The sequence below is a fragment of the Sciurus carolinensis genome, chromosome 18 (assembly GCF_902686445.1).
Source record: "Sciurus carolinensis chromosome 18, mSciCar1.2, whole genome shotgun sequence".
In the NCBI taxonomy this organism is placed as follows: domain Eukaryota; kingdom Metazoa; phylum Chordata; class Mammalia; order Rodentia; family Sciuridae; genus Sciurus; species Sciurus carolinensis.
In genome coordinates, this window is record NC_062230.1 from 39,693,452 (window position 1) to 39,711,304 (window position 17,853).

A 17,853-nucleotide genomic window follows, 5' to 3' on the forward strand; every position below is an offset into this window, starting at 1 on the left:
TTTCATTTTATTTATTTATATGTGGGGCTGAGTATTGAACCCAGGGCCTCACCTGTGACAGGCAAGGGCTCCACTACTGAGCCACAACCCCAGCCTGGTTTTGACATTTCTGAGCAGGACTTATGAGCGTTGGCTGTTTCCTTTCCTCCCTTTGGAACACTCACTTTGAGGATGCCCCTTCTTGGATCCTCCCTGCTGTGCTATGAGAAACCCAAGTTACCTAAAGAGGCCATGTGGAGAGAAGTACTGAATACTCCAGTCGGCCCTAGTGAGCTCCTAGTTCATATCCAGCACCGTCATCACAGAGGTGAGAATGAGCTATCCAGCACATTCCAACTCATTCTAGACCCCAGACAACATTTTATGGAGTATAAAACTGTCTGGCTGAGCCCAGTCAATCTACAGAATCACAACAAGCTGTAAAATGGTTGTCATTTTAAGTCAGCAAAATTTGAGGTAATTTGTTATCTCCAATTAGTTGTTACATACAACTAGCTAAGTGTGGTAGTGCACACCTGCAATCCCAGCTACTCTGGGGCAGAGGCAAGAGGATCTCAAGTTTGAAGTTTGCCTGAGCAATTTAACAAAATCCTGCCTCAAAAAATAAAAAGGGCTGGGGATGTGGTTCAGTGGGAGAACACTCCAGAATTCAATTCCCAGTACCACATACATGCACATTAAATAAATAAATCCCTCTCACACACACATACACACATACACTTTGGTACCAAAAAGTACTGTTAAAAAAAACCCCTAGAACATATGATATGACTTTGGAAATAGTGGGGTGAAGGCAAGAAAAGTCTCAAGAGAACTCCAGACAGAGGCTGGAGTAACAGTGAAGAAATCTTTATTCTTCATGTTACTTAGCAGCAGCAGATTTGGGAACACTTCCAGCTAGAGTAACATCAAAGATTGAAAAGGCATTTAATGAACTTATGCATGAATTCCTATGGAGATTTCTCGTTATAATGTGGAAAGTGCTAACTGGTTTATTATATGTATCTATGATAAATAATGTGAGAAACTAAAAATATGAAATAATCAAATGTTTGACAGAAGTTAAGAGAAAATATAGAGAACCCAGGACAGTCTTTCCAGCTTACAAAGGTTTTCAAAGGTCTCAGGGCAAAAATAAAAGCTAAAGTTAAGTCAATAAAATATTATTAGAGGATAAAGAGCTATGAGGTCCTTCACTGAGAGCCAACTGATAAATTCTAGCAGTACACCATGGCTTACAGACTCTACCATCTGGATGAAGGCTTCTACAAATCTTACAGGAATTTTTCCACATCACCAGGGCTCGCACTCAATCCAAGGTGAAGATTGTGAATGTGGTTTTATTCTAACAATGTATATTTCACAATCTGATATGAAGGAAACCTACAAGGTATTTAAATAAATTGTAACAGCTTGGACAAAAAGGGATAGAACCCAACATGAAAAGAGACTTTGGATATTCAAGATGGCCGATTAGAGGAAGGCTGCACTTCTAGTTGTTTTGTGGTTTGGGACTCCAGCAGTGGGAGTACTGCTTCTCAGCGAGGTTGCTGAAAGAGGGAATTTACTGAAATTCAACACTGGACAGTCAGAGTTAAGTGACTCAGAAATTCAGGTACACTGAACAAAGAATAAGAAAGAGTACCTTGAAGCTAAGCTATTTGCAGGAGTGGCAGAGCAGTCACAGTAACAGCCCTGGTTCACCACAGAGTGTAAGGATCATATAAACAGAGAGAAACACAGTGGACAGATTTGGCAGGGAAAAACCTATAGATCAGAAAAGCAGCAGAACTTAGCTGATCTGAAGTCTGCAAAGCAAACCGGTATTTGAAGAGTGTTCTGCTTCCCAATTGGCAAGTGGAGAGCTGAGGCAGGAGTCATTTTTTTTTTTTTTTTAAGTTGTAGATGGACACCATATATAGATGGATGTTAAACTTTTTTAAAAAAAAGATTTTTTAGTTGTAAGTGGACACCTTTATTTTTATGTGGTGCCGAGGCTCAAACCCAGGGCCTCACAACTGCTTAGGCAAATGCTCTACCACTGAGCTACAACTGCAGCCTTGCTTGGAGCCATCTTAAGGAGCCTGTGAGATTACAGCAAACATTGTCATACTGTACCAGCAAGTGCCTATCCTAGGGTTTAGAGTGCACCGAGCAGCACGCGAGTGAAACAGGCACAGAGAAGATTGTTCCTGGGGGAATTCAAGACAGAAATATGGAGGGGAATGCAACTTGCTTTTCCTTTGAGTCTGGTGGCTAATGTGACCCGCTGAAGAGGGTTGGGAAATGAATAGTTGGGTGGAAATACACCAGGACTAAGCCTGGAAACAGAGTATGTGAGACCTATAGAGGGCTGGCTCCCCTGTCCCTTGAACAGAATTCTTGCAAGGCCCTAAGATCCAGACTCAGTAGAGACTGGCATCTGCCTGACCCTGTGGGTGTGCTGATTTGATTTCTCTGGAGCAGATACCACCCAATGAAGTTCCTAAGTCCTGATTAGACCTAAGCCTCAGCTGCTGGACTCCCCCATCTTATAATTCTACAATCGTCCCATCCTGGGAATGCACACATCTGGTCTGTCTGGACAAAACTCACGGACCAGTACTTCCCATTCCATCCTGCCTTATACTGGTGAGAAGGGAAGCTGAGAGTGATTTCAACCAGCTTCAGTTTTAGGCCGCTCCAGATGGCAGTGCAATGAGCAACACAGAAAGAGGACAGGATTAACGACTCCCAGCTCGTGCACAAGTGTCCCTGCCCACACAGCCCAGGAGGAGAAAGAGAGGGCTGCCAGGCACAGGCAGTGACCATCCTCCTTGTCATAGCTCTGACTCCCTCAGGGGAAACAATTCTTCCATTTCATTCCTTTTATTTATTTATTTTTTTGAGGGGGGGGGTTACCATTTTTGATGGTAGTTATTTTGAGAGTTAGGTGGGGGTTTTTTTGGTGTATTTTGCTTTTGTTTCTCTTTGTCTCCTTTCTTTTCCTACAAACAGTCAAATTCTCTTGCTCTCTATTTCTCTCTCCCTTTACTTTGCTTTCTATGTTTTTCTCCTCCTTTGAAGCCATCACTTGTTACATTCCTTCCACATTCTCTCACCTTTTGAACATTCTAAACTTTCTTCTACCTTCCTGTCACATTTCTTCTCTTAAGCAACTGTATTTTTACCATCTTTTAGAACTATGTGGTTTTTATAACTCCTGCCCCCACCATTCATATGGTTGCAGTTATTGTGTTGTAGATGTCATAGTCAAAACCTGCTGTTTACTTTAATGCTAGATCTAGATCACAGCTATTTATTGTAGCTACTTTCATATCTGACAAAACAAACTTCAAGCCAAAGTTAACCAGAAGAGAAAAGGAAGGTCACTTCATACAGTTAAAGGGAACAATTCAACAATAATACATAATGATAGTAAATATTTATGCCCCAAATGTTGGTCTACCTAATTACATCAAACATATACTACTCAAAGACTCAGACAGACCCCAGTACAATAATACTGGGTGATTTCAATACACCTCTCACTGATAGATAGGTTATCCAAACCTAAACTCAGTAAAAAGACTCTTCATACCTAAAAAATTATAAATCAAATGGATTTGACAGAAATCTATAAACTGTTTAATCAAACAATTCACAAATACACTTTCTTCTCAGTCCATGGAACTTTCTCCAAAATAGGTCATATTTTAGCTCACAAAGCAACTCTTAGCAAATGCAAAAACATTTCATATAATTCCTTGCATCATATTTGATCATAATGAAGTGAATTTAAAATCAACGCCAAAAACCCTACAGGTACCATATCAACACAGGGAGACTGAATAACAATACACTTTTGGATAATAAATGGGTAATCAAAGAAATCAGGGGAGAAATTTAAAAATTCTTAGAATCAAACAAGAATAGTGATACAACATACCAGAACCTAGGACACTATGAAGATGGTCCTTAAAAAAAAGTTTATTGCTCTGAGTGCCTAATAAGAAGATCAGAAAGAACCCAGATAAACAACCTAATGATGCATCTCAATGTCCCTGAAAAACAAGAATGTACCAATTTCAAAACTGGTAGAAGGAAATAATTAAGATCAGAGCCAAAAATCAACGAAATTAAGAATAAAAAAATTCAAAGAATCAGTGAAATGAAGAATTGGTTATTTGAAAAGACAAACATGATTTATAAGCCCTTAGCCAAACTAACCAAAAGAAAAAGTAAAGAGCCAAATTAACAAAATTAGTAATCAGAAAGGAGAAATCACCTCAGATATCATAGAAATACAGAAGATCATTAAGGATTATTTTGAAAACTTATACTCCAATAAATTGGATAACTTAGAAGAAGCATTTCTGGACATATATGACCTGCCATAATTGAACAAGAGGACAGAAAACCTAAACAGACCAATAACCAGCAATGAGATAGAAGCAGTAATAAAAAGTCTTCCGACAAAAAAAGCTCAGGACCAGATGAATTCTCAGCTGGATTCTACCAGATCTTTAAAGAAGAATTAATGCCATTGCTCCTCACATTATTCCATGAAATAGAAATTTATTCAATGAAGCCAGCATCACCTTCATACCAAAACCAGATAAGGACACTTCAAGGAAAGAAAACTACAGACCAGTACTGCGGCTGTGGCTCAGTGGTGGAACACTCCCCTAGCATACTGAGGCACTGGGTTCGATCCTCAGCACCCTGTATAAATAAAATAAACGTACTGTGTCCACCTACAACTAAAATAAAATATTTTTAAAAAATACAGACCAATATTCCTATTAAAGTTGGATGCAAAGATCCTTAATAAAATGTTAACAAATCACATTCAACAACTTATTAAGTAGATTGTACATCATGACCAAGTTTTTTTTATCCCAGGGATGCAAGGATGGTTTAATATACACAAATCAGTAAGTGTGAGCAAAAAGCACAGTCATCTCAATAGATGCAGAGAAGGCCTTTGACAAAACTCAGCACCCATTCATAATAAAAACACTGGAGAAACTAGGAATAAAAGGTATTTACCTCAGTATCATAAAGGCTAAATGAAAATCCAAAGCCAACCTCATAGTAAATGGGGAAAAACTGATAGCATTTCATTTAAAATATGGAACAAGATACAGATTCCATTCCCACAACTCCTATGCAATACAGTACTAGAAATTCTAACCAGAGCAATTAGGCAAGAGAAGGAAATAAAAGGGCTCAAAATAGGAAGAGAAGAAGTCAAAGTATTATTGTTTGCAGATGGTATGATCCTATATGTAGAATATCCAAAAAGTTCCACCAAAAGACTGCTATGGTTAATAAATGCAGCAAAGCAGCAGGCTATGAAATCAACACAAAAAATAATTATCTTTCCTATATATGAACAGTATATCTTCTGAGAAAGAAATCAGGAAAACAATTCCATTCACAATGCCTCAAAAAATACCAACAAGTATATGAAAAAATGTTCAACATCACTAGCAATTAGGGAAATGCAAATGAAAACTACACTGACCTTTATTTTATTTATTTATTATTTATATGCAGTGCTGAGAACTGAACTCAGTGCCTCACAATGCTAGGCAAGATGCTGCATTATATATAAAACTGTGTGCAGATATTTTTTAAAAAACTGAGTTTTCATCTCACACCAATTAGGACGGCAGTCATCAAAAATACAAACAATACTAAAGTTGGAGAGATTGTGGAGAAAAAGGAACACATTTATACTTTTGGTAGGATTGTATATTAGTACAACCACTATGGAAATCAGTATGGTGTTTCCTCAAAAGACTAGGAATGGAGCTGGGTGTGGTGGCACACACCTGTAATACCAGCAGCTGGAGAGGCTAAGGTTCAAGGCCAGCCTCCTCAATTTAGCAAGGCTATAAGGAACCTAGTGAAACCCTGTCTCAAAAATTTTTAAAAAAATGTGGCTCAGTGGTTATGCAACCTTTGGTTCAATCCCGGGTACCAAACAAAAACAAAACAAAATAAAAAGACTAGGAATGGGACCATCATATAATCCAGCTATACAGTTCCTTGGTATTTATCTTAAAGGTCAGCATGCTATACACGCATACTGTTTATTGCAGCACAATATGCAATAACAGGTGTCTGTTAATGGATAAAGAAAATGTGGTATGTATACACAATGAAGTTTTATTCAGTCATAGAGAAAAATGAAATTGTGTCATCTGTAGGAAAATAGATAGAACTAGCGACCATAATGTTAAGTGAAATAAGTCAGACTTGGATGGTCAGGGTCATGTTTCTCTCATATGTGGAAGCTAGAGAGGAAAAAGGAAAAGGAAGGTGGGGGCATCACATGAAAATCAAATGGAGATCAGTGGAGTAGAGGGAAGGAGGAGGGAAGGGAAAAGGGAAATACTAGGGGATGATGTTAGCCAGATTATACTGTTGTATTGTGTGCTTATATGAATATGTAACAACAAATCCCATCATTATACACAACTATAATGCATGAATAAAAATACCTACATATACCTACTATAAAAAAAAAGAAGAAGAAGAAGAAGCTGGTCACGGTGGGGCAGGCCTGTAATCCCAGTGGCTCAGGAGGTAAAGCAGGAGGACTGCAAGTTCAAGGCCAGCCTCAGCAAAAGTGAGGTGCTCAGCAACTCAGTGAGACCCTGTCTCTAAATAAAATACAAAATAGGGCTGGGGATGTGGCTCAGTGGTTAAGTACCCCTTTGGCTTCAAACATCAGTTTTTTTTTTCTTTTTTTAAGAAAAGAAAGTAGGGTGGGGCAGTGACTCAGTGGCAGAGTACTTGCCTAGTATGTGTGAGGCATTGGGTTCGATTCTCTGCATCACATAAATAAAGGTATTGTGTCCATCTACAACTAAAATAATATATATATTTTTTAAAAAAGAAAAGAAAGAATTATTCAGGAGGTAGAGTTAACAGCAAATAGATGGAGCCAAGGGCTGATCAAAATCCCTTTCTAGGAAACAGAACTGTGTTCTAAACAATATATGTGACCTGGCTCTAAACAAACAGAAATTGGTGACACATGTCCACCTAGAATTACAAATTGCTACAGAATAATAGCTGTTATGTGCCCCTTATTTTTCCTGTTTCTGAATGGTATTATCCTACCTCTGTCTCATCATTGCATGTTCAATGCTTTGGGTTATATGGATCAGTTAACTTCTGTTAGTCCAAGGTCTTCAAATTAAGAATCATACCTCCCAAGCCCTGTGGTAGCATGCCTGTAATTCCAGGAGCTCGGGAGGCTAAGGCAGGAGGATCAAAAGTTCCAAGCAGAAACAACAATTTAGCCAGGCACTATGCAACTTAGCAAAATCCTGTCCCCAAATTTAAAAAGGGTTGGGGATGTGGCTCACTGGTTAAGTGCTGCTGGGTTTAATGCCTGGTACCAAAAAATCATACCCAAGGCACTGAACCCAAGTACCACACCTAAGAAGTCTTATCTGTACCCCCTGTACCTAGACACAATACAATGAGATCCTGAGTCTTGAGCTGATTCAGTTATAGGGATGTGATTTTTGAGAGGGGAAAAGTCTTAGGAAGGATGTGTGTTTTGCATGTGGGCACGTGGGAAGAACATAGATTTCTGTGGCTATGGGTAGCTTCTTAGTGCATACCTGTGAATGTGCTCTTTAGGAAGTATATATATTAATTCTTCTCCAATGCTGGATTCCAAAACTGCATTTGGTATGTGATGATAAATAAGACGAGAAAGCTTCTCTTTGTCACAGTAAGGATTTTTCAGTAAAGTCATATAGTATCCTGCACCTGAAACACCATGAAACCATTTTACTCTTTATACTTCTCTTCTTGGGTCACACTTAGTTTTCTGTAGCTCAGAATGGGACAGCTCTGGGGGAAAGAGATGCTGGAGAGTCCTGTGGGGTCAAGTTTAAACAATATTGAACTGACTGCATCAGAAGTTCTATAATGCTATTCTGGAATTTACCCTTCTGCTCCAGAATTGGGAGGTGACTGACAAATTTAGCAATGCTAGGCAATATGAAGGATCATTGCATTAAGGGCAACTGTCCCTTTAAGGGATAACTAACTGGGGGAAGTAAACACTTGGAAGGCAGAGGCCTTGATACCTGTATCAAAATCACATCATATTTTTGAGGATACATACCGTATAGCATTTGAAACATTCTTTCAGAAATCAGTGACACATTCTGCTGCCATGCTGGACATGTATTCATTCAACAAACATTTCTTGAGACCAAAGGTGACAGGCACTATTCTAGGTACTAAGATAGCAGTAAAAAATCCCTAATCCCATGGAGTGTTCACTAAAGGGGATAGGAGGCAGGTAACAAACAAGATAAATAAGTAAAATCTATAGAGTACGAGTGAAAAGTGACAATGGAGAAATAAAGAGAGGGGACAGGAAGTGTCGGGATGTGGTCTTACACAGGATGAAGGAAAGCCTCACCGAGACAGTGACACTGGCATAAGGATGGCCAGGTGGTGGCCTGAGGAGGAGGACAGTCTCTCCGTCTGGAGTGTGGGCAGAGGAGAAGAGCCAGGAAGTAGGAACCAGGAAACAAGGTCAGAGGTGACAGGGCCAAGTCAGCAAGGTCCTGTCGACCACTTTCAGAGCTTTGGCCTTTTCTTTTTCCTTTGGTGGTACTGGGGAATTAACCCAAGGGAGCCCTATCACTAGGCTACATCATAGCCCTTTTTATTTTCTGAGACAGGATCTCTCTTATGTTGCCCAGGCTGGCCTTGAACTTGTGATCTTCCTGCCCAGCCTCCCAAGTAGCTGGGATTATAGGTGTGCACCATGGCACCCGGCAAGTGCTCGCTTTTTTTTTTTTTTTTTTTTTTGGGTGCTGGGGATTGAACCCAGGGCCTTGTGCTTGCTAGGCAAGCACTCTACCGACTGAGCTATCTCCTCAGCCCCAAGTGCTCACTTTTTAAAAAAATATTTTTCCCTAGTTGTCAATGGACCTTTATTTAATTAATTAATTTATATGCAGTGCTGAAAATCAAACCCAGTGCCTCACACACACTAGGCAAGTGCTCTACCACTAAACCACAACCCCAGCCCAGGTGCTCACTTTTTGACAAGTGGGTTGAGAAGAGAGTAAGGAAGTTCAAGTTCAGTGGCTGGAAGAGGGGTTAGGAAACATCCCCAATAATCCAAATGGAAGGAGATGGTGACCTGGACCAGGGTGCTAAAACATGCTCAGAGATAGGGAGAAGTGGACAAAACCTGGATATATTCTGAAGGTAAAACCTACACAGGGTTTGCAGATGCATCAAAGATGGGCTGTGAGAGAAACAGGTCAGGGGACCTCTAGGTTTTCACCAAGCACTGTGAAGAGTGGAGTTGCCTTTACTGAGATGAAGGCTGCAGGAAGAACAGGTTTGGTGGGAGAGAGCAGGGTCTCAGTTCTGCTAGACTTTGCACAAGTCTGAGAGGTCCATCAATACCTGCAATGGTTTGAATATGGTCTATCCCTACCAAAACTCATGTGGAGGCTTGGTACCCCAATGAGCAGTGTTGTGGGGTGGGGCCTAGCGAGAGGTGTTTGGGTCATGAAGGTAGAGTCCTCAGGAATGGATTAATACCTTTCTTCTGGGAATGAGTTCTCACTCTCAAGGGACTGGATTAGTTATGAAGACAGTAGATCGTCATATATCAGGTTCCACTTCCTCCTCTTTCTCTTGCTTCTATTCCACAGGCACTCACTTGCTATTCTGCTTTCTAACATGAGCTAAATCAGCATAAGACCCCTATCAGATGTTGTTGCCCAATCCTGGACTTCCCAGCCTCCAGAATCATAACCCTCTTTCCTTATAAATTAGCCATTCTCAGGTATTCTGTTATAGCAACAGAAAATGGACAAGGACAATGTCTAAGTGGAGTTGTGGGCTTGGTGGTTAGATATACAGACCTGAAATTCAAGAGAGGTTGAAGCTAGAGATACACACCTTCACAGAGAGAAGGTGTTTAAAGCCAAGAGATTGAATGAGACATTATAGTTGGTAAATAAAGAAAGAAAAAAGATGGAGATGGTTAGAGCTAGGAATGGTGCAAACGAGCACCAGAGACATGTAAAGAGCTAAGTGAGCATGGAGTCAACGGAAGGATGTTTGAAGTAGGCCACTGGTAAGTTTTATAATCAGCTGTGGAAACAACAGTTCACTCTTTTTTTGTGGGGGAGGGTAGTGGGGATTGAACTCAGGGGCACTTGACCACTGAGTCACATCTCCAGCCCTATTTTGTATTTCATTTAGAGACAGGGTCTCACTGAGTTGCTTAGCACCTCACTTTTGCTGAGGCTGGCTTTGAACTCATGATCCTCCTGCCTCAGCCTCCTGAGCCACTGGGATTACAGGCCACTGTGCCTGGCTAACAGTTCTCTCTTGTATAATGCTTTCTCACACACTTTTTCACTATTTGAGGAACATGATAATTTAATCTTCATTTTATGATTAGAAAATCAAGGCTAAGAAAGGATAAACTAACTTGGCCACCTGGATAAAGAGGCAATCAAACAGCAAGTCCTCTGACCCCAAATTTCAGAGACTTAAAATTATACCCTCCTCATCTTCAAAAGCCCTCCATGGGGGCAACAGAACAGAGGTCTAGAGGAGGCCTCTCTCTGCTGGTCTCAGGGCCCTTCCCAGAGGCTAACAGTGGGCAGTGCCTCTCAGCCCAGCAGACAGTGGTGTCACCCATCCTGGACTGAGACTGGGCTACTGCTCGCTGCTCACCATATTTCTGCTTGAGGAACAGCGATGACCCACAGCACTGCAGCTCCCCCTTGGCCATGATGGCGATGCGGTCCCCCAGCAGGTCGGCCTCGTCCATGAAGTGGGTGGTCAGCAGGATGGTGCGGTCACTCTTCTGCTGCTGAAGAAGGTCCCAGATGGCCCTCCTGGAGATGGCGTCCATGCCTGAGGTGGGCTCGTCCAGGATCAGCACCTGGGGACAGGGGTACAACCTGGTGACGATGGGAGAGCCACATCCCAGGTCCAGGGTGGCTGTGTTGTGGGACCCCAGGGCTGGAGTCAAGGGATTTGCAGAGCTGGCTTGAGTTCTAGAGCCTGAGGCCTCTGGGCTTGCAGCCTGTGTCTGTCCACTGTGTCAGGTGGAGGCTGGGCCCCAGTGCCCCGTACCTTGGAGCCCGCTATGAGGGCGATGCCGACGGACAGCTTGCGCTTCATGCCCCCACTCAGGAACCTGCACAGCAAGTTGCGCTTGTCCTCCAGATTGAGGATGTGCAGCATCTGCTTGACTTCTTCAGGGCACTTCTGCTGAGACAGGCCTTTCAGCTGAAAGGGCAGGGGCAGGAGGTGAGACCAGCGCTGCAGAGGGGACCCAACTCTGTCCAACCAACATTTTGCATGTATATACAGAACATATACACATGAAAAATATGTAAGAAACTTAATACTTTTGGGGAAAGAGAGACAAAAAACTTCTGCATTATGATTCTGTGTAATATAGCAGTATGTTAAAAGGATAATGCATTATGACCAAGTAGGATTTATCTCATGAGTACTGGGGTTGTTGCACTCATGAAAAATCAATGTGTTTCATAATAAAGAATCTGTCTGGCTTTTGTCTTTGGTTCCTGGGAGGAAGCCTCTAAATCTCTGGAGCTTCCCAAGTGATAACAGTGTGTTTGTTACTTGAGGTGAGTCTCTCAGGTCACACCAAGTTTATGATAAGGAGGTAACTCAGGATAGTGGCTGGTTATGCCAGAAACACCAGCCATGTGATTAGAGGTTCTGAGTCATAAGATATCAACCTGACCTCCCCACCTCAGGGGAGTGGAGGGAGACTGGAGATTGTGTTCAATCACATGACCAATGAGCCAATTATTCATGTCTACGTAATAAAATCCCAATAAAAACTCTAGACACTCAGAGATCCTAGACAATGGTTTTCAAAAGCACAGTTAATGAGAAAAAATTAAACAAATTAGAGGACATCAAAATTCAAAACTTTTGGGGCTGGGGCTATAGCTCAGTGGTAGAGCACTTGCATTTACGAGGCACTGGGTTTGATCCTCAGTACCACACAAAAATAAAGTAAAGGCATTGTGTTCATATACAACTAAAAATATATATTTTAAAAAATTTAAAACTTCTGTGTAAAAAAAGAACACTGTTGCTGGGAGTGATGGCACATGTTTGTAATCCCAACTACTTGGGAGGCTGAGGCAGGAGGATCATGCCACAGTGAAACCTTGTCTCAAAAAAGAAAAATCCATCAATAAAAAGAAAAGTCAATGCACAGAATGGGAGAAAAATGACAGACCATATATTTGATAAGGGTCTAGTATCTAGCATCTAATAAATATATGTCTTACAACTCAACTACAAAAAGATGAACAACCCAGGTGAAGAATGAGCAAAGGACTTGGACACTTTTCCAAAGAAGTATACTAACAGCCAACAAACACATGAAAAGATGCCATCACCAGTCATCAGGGAAATGTAACACAAACCCAGAGATAATACTTCACACCCACTACACTGGCGGTTTCTTAAAAAGTAAAAAAAGAGAAAAGAGTTAAAAATATAGTTATCACAATTTGTGATTTTTGCTCCTAGAGATATTCCCCAAATAACCAAAAACAGATGTTCAAACAAAACTTTACAGCAAAGTTAATAGCAGCTATTAAAAATGACCAAAGGGTAGAAATAACTCAGATTTACACCAACTGATGAATGCGTAAACAAAAGTTGCTCTGTACATGCGATGGAGATGGAGTCAGCTATTACATTTTAGCTACTGCTGGGCCTGGTGTCGCCCACCTGTAACCCTCGCTACTCAGGATGCCGGGGCAGAAGGATCACAAATCCGAGGCCAGCCTAGACAGTTTAAACCCTACCTTGACATAATAATGAAACAAAGGGCTGGGGATGTAGCTCAATGGTTGCCTACCATGTGTAAGGCCCTGAATTCAATCTTTAGTACTACGAAAATAAATAAAAGCAGTGAAGTCTTAAGATGTGGAAAAACTTTAAAAACATAGTACTAAGTGAGACAAGTCTGGACATCATAAAATGAGTAAAATAATGATTTTTATGTTATGTGAATTTTATTTCCATAAAATATAAAAATAAATATAAAAAATTAAAATGTAATGGTTTCTAGAAATCATGCCCCTCCCCTTTCCTGAATATTTGGGAACAGTGTCCAGCAAAAGTTCTAAGACTATGATAACAAGAAATACATATTTGATTTCTGCCCTGCTTCCTGAGAAAGTGTTCCTAAAGTCCTTGTAACTTCATGAATAGTAAGAATTCTAGTTCTAATATTTAGTCTAACATTTAGCCTTTGACTTGATACATGACTTCATCTGCTGTACTGACCCTAGAGACCTGGAAATTTTCTGGGTTATAGGAGTGTTTTATGTTTTAACCCGAGGTGACTTTTTTTTGTGCTAAGGATTGAACCTGGGGTGTTTTAGCACTGAGACACATCCCCAATCCTTTTTTTTATTGTTTATTTTGAGATAGGATTTCACTAAGTTGCCTTGAACTTACAATTCTTATGCCTCAGCCTCCTGAGCAGCTGTGATTACAAGCCTGTGCCGCCAGGACCTGCATGAGATGTGTTGGTAGGTTCTTGGTCAGACTTAGGATGAGGGTTAGTCACCAGAATGACCAAGCCATGATTACATGCTCAGAACTCTGAGTCCCATTCCCTGTTCTCCAGGGAGTGGGAAAGAGGTTGGTGATTGAACTAATAATCAGTAATACCTACATAATAAAGCCCAGATAAATAATCTCTAGGTTATGGAGACTGAAGAACTTCTGGATTAGTGAACATTTTAAGGTGTTAGGAGGGTATTGTCCTGGAAGGGTGTACCTTGAACACCTTCCCACATCCCTTACTCTAGGTATATCTTCTGAGTGTTCATCTGTATTCTTTATAATTCCCTGGACAATAAACTGGTCAATGTAAGTAAATGTTTCCCTGAGTTTTGTGAGCTGTTGTAGTAAATTACTGAACCTGATGAGGGGGCTGTGGGAACCCTTGATTGATAGCCAGCTCACCACAAGTATAGGTGACAAGGACTTGTAATTGGCATCTGAAGCAGAGGGATGGCAATCTTGTGGGAATAAGCCTTTACTCTCGGGGGTCTGTACTCCCTCCAGGTAGTTAGTATCAGAACTCAATCTTAGGATACCCAGTTGATATTTGGAGAATTGGTTGGTGTGGGAACCACCCCTATCCCCATGTTTGGTGTCAGAAGTGTTGAGAGTAGAGAAACATGAGTTTTCTCCTAAAAGACTTTCCCAGGGTTAATCAGAGAGTTGCAGTATATCTCACCATTGCCAAGAATAGACACAGACGAAACAAATTTCAGTTATTCTCCAACTCACCTGAGCATAAAAAGAAAGATGTTCTGCTACTGTGAAGTTGTCAAATAAAATATCGTGTTGGGGGCACCAGCCTATGTTCTTCCTGATTTGAACCATGTCTTTTGAAATCTCATATCCATTGACATATGCCTGTCCACTTGAAGGGGAAATAAGACCTAGAACAAAGTGGAAGAGATAGCCCAAAGTCATCTTTGGTCAGCGCAGGAGTCAGTACAAAGACCTAATGATAATTATCCCTGCTTTGCTTGCTCGTTCTCCCAGACCACCTTTGTTCTACTTCATTGCCACCAGTAGTCAGCCACTAACATCCAATGAACGTGTGTGACAGCGTATGAGGACATGTGGACATTATTAGAAATAAGAGGTGCCACTCCTCTTCCTGCTAGTTAAGTGAATAAAACAACATAGGCACTTGTAAAGCAAATTATACTACTGTAAGGATTAAACAGTGATTTGGATGAATAGTAAATATGGTGAAAGAGAAAAGTCTTTGGGGACACTAACAGTTTTGAATAAAGATGCTTGAAGACAAGGTTTATGACTTACTTATCTCTGGTTCCCCCAAAATATCATCAGTGAATGACTGCACACACCACTAAACACATGCCAGTGTTATGGTCTGGACTGGAATGTCCCCCAATCTCCTGTGTTGAAGGCTTGGTCCCCAGTGCAGCGAGGTTCAGAGATGGGCTTTTGGGAAGTGACTGGATCGTGAGGAGTCTGACTAGGGGAGGTGGTAGAAACTATAGGCACATGGGACATGGTTGGAGGAAATAGGTCACTGGGGGCAAGCCATGGGCACTACGTTTTAGACCCAGCCAACCATGCAATGGAGCCAGTCAATCAGGGACTACAACCTCTGAAATCATGAGCCAAAATAAACCTTTCCTCCTTTAAGTTGCTTTTGTCAGGTATTTAGATCACAAAGGCAAAAAACTGACTGATACAGCCTGTGTACAACTTCGAAACCTGCCTACCTACATACCATCTTTGTCTTTATTCTTGTTAGGTTGAAAAGGGCAATAAATTTTTGCTGCAACAAGGTTGGAAAAGAAAAAAAAGATATAATAAAGAAAACAAAGGAACCAGATGTAATGGCACACATTTGTAATTCTAATACTTGGGGAGGCTGAGGCAGGAGGATCATAGGCTCAAGGCTAGCCTGGGCAATTTAATGAGAACTTGTATCAAATTAAATTTAAAAAGGATGCAGGAACCAGGTGTGGTAGTGCATGCCTGTAATTCCAGCAGTTCGGGAGGCTGCGGCAGGAAGATTAGAAGTTCAAAGCCAGCCTCACCAAAATTGAAGTGCTAAGCAACTCAGGGACCCTGTGGCTAAATAAAATATAAAACACGGCTGAGGAATGTGGCTCAGGGGTCAATTGCTCCTGAGTTCAATCCCTGGTGTCAAAAACCCCCAAACAAACAACAACAACAATGACAACAAAAACAGGTGGGGGACACAGCTCAGCATAAGAGGTCCTGGGTTCTATTTCCAGCATGTCCCCTCCCTGGGACAGCAAAGGTCATACAAATGCCATCATAAAAGATCATTCTCTGTAAACATTTTGCTATATGAGCTTAGGTTATTCTTTATGCACAACTGTCTCACATATTTATTTATTTATACAGTGCTAGGAATTGAACCCAGGGCCTTCTGCATGCTAGGCAAGCACTCTACCACTGAACTACTCCCTTACCCCCACACAATTATTTTTTAACCAAAATGAGAAAATATAAATTCTGTTTTTAAGAGTTTTTTAAACATGACAAAGTGTTGCAGTTATTTATTCACATCAAAAACATCTATCAATTTTAAGTACTAAAAAGACTTCAGGGGTCGGGGATTTAGCTCAGTGGCAGAGCGCTTGCCTTGCATGCGCAAGGCCCTGAGTTCGGTCCTCAGCCCTGAGGGGAAAAAAAAAAAAAAGTCTAAAAGATTTCATTGTTGCAAATCTACTCTATTTATTCAACTCAGACTGATGGATATTTAGATCATGTGTAATTTTTCACAAGCATAAATATGTGTGACAACTTTGCTTACTTATCTCCTTATTCTAAATTACTATAAGTAGATTTGGTAGGCCAAAAGGAAGGCAAGAGCTTAAAGGTTCTTGATACTAACTGCCTTATTACCCACTGATGGGGTTCTTAGATCTTCCACCATGGCTGTATATAATAAAGTATCCATGGTTGTTTGGACAATAATAGGAAAAAAGGTGATAGTATTCTGTAGCAACTTGTAACAAGTCTTTTATATAAAGTTACAAAAGAAGAACTTATAGAAAACTCAAAAGTCACATAACTTTACTGGGCAGAGAAACGTGGTCTAACACGCCAGTGCCAGGTCTGGGCTTTTCTGCAGTTACCATATGGAAGCCCTATGCTATCCATCTTCCTGGAAAGCAACCAGATTCTTCTTCCTAGCATAGCATATTCCGATGTCCCGAACCCACTGTAAATGTCTGCACATACATGGTTGCATTTTCTTTTATTAAATTTTTATTAAAATCTTTTTAAAATTTTTTACAGACTGCATTTTGATTCTCTGTACGCAAATGGGTTACAAATTTTCATTTCTATGGTTGCACACAATGTAGATTCACACCATTCATGTAATCATACATATACATAGAGTGATACTGTTTCATTCTACTATCTTTCTGTCCTCCACCCCCTCCCACCCCATTTTCCTCTACACCATCCAAAATTCCTTCATTCTTCTTTTCCCCCCACCACCCTTCCTCGATATATATTGTCATGCACTTATCAGAGGAAACATTTGACCTTTGGTTTTTGGGGCGTTTGACCTATTTCACTTAGCATGATATTTTCCAACTTCATCCATTTACCAGCAAATGCCATAATTTTATTCTTATTTATGGCTGAGTAATATTCCATTGTGTATATATACCACAGTTTCTTTATCCATTCATCAAATGGCTGCATTTTCACCAGACAGAGCTAACATTTTTCTATGCCATGTCATGCTGGTAAGAACCTGAGGTGGGGCTTCTCTGATATAGCACTCATAGCTTGTTTTTTGGCAGCATTTGTGATTATATTAACTGATTAATTCAGTCATTTATTCAATGATATTTATTGAGTAGCTATGCTGTGTAAGCACTATCTAGGAATTGTGGATCCAGAACCTAGTAGGTTCCCTCAGGAGCAGGATGGGATGGCAGATACAGAGAAATAACACATATATACAAACAAATGAGATAATTACAGACTTTGAGGAATACTAGAAGCAAAACAAAAGGGAAAGCAACACGGAAGGGTCTATGAAACACAAAGGTGGATTCCCCAAATAATCTGGTACCTAACTTTTCTCCTTGACACTTCCCAGCCTAGGGGGTATAGCTGGACCTCCCTCCTGACAGTGAGGAACTATGTAGGGGGAGAGGCCCTTCCTAACTAACTGGTCATACTTCCAGGAGCAGCAAAGCCTACCCTGAAAGAGAATCTCCTTCATCCCATCCAGATAGC

General features: G+C 40.8%; 1 protein-coding gene across 5 annotated transcripts in view; it reads right to left on the reverse strand.

Moving 5' to 3' along the window:
* The window catches only part of LOC124970803 (ATP-binding cassette sub-family A member 17-like), a 114,418-nt gene that overhangs the window by 39,879 nt on the left and 56,686 nt on the right, over nucleotides 1-17,853 (reverse strand). For all 5 annotated transcript variants that reach the window (XR_007106193.1, XM_047534408.1, XM_047534407.1 and 2 more), the window contains exons 12-15: nucleotides 14,362-14,516; nucleotides 11,137-11,292; nucleotides 10,732-10,942; nucleotides 7,626-7,776 (exon numbers count right to left, since the gene is read on the reverse strand). Coding sequence is in view for 4 of the 5 variants with exons in the window: in XM_047534408.1 (XP_047390364.1) it covers nucleotides 7,626-7,776; nucleotides 10,732-10,942; nucleotides 11,137-11,292; nucleotides 14,362-14,516 (673 nt within the window). In the remaining variant the exon portion in view is untranslated. The remainder of the gene's footprint in view (nucleotides 1-7,625; nucleotides 7,777-10,731; nucleotides 10,943-11,136; nucleotides 11,293-14,361; nucleotides 14,517-17,853) is intronic.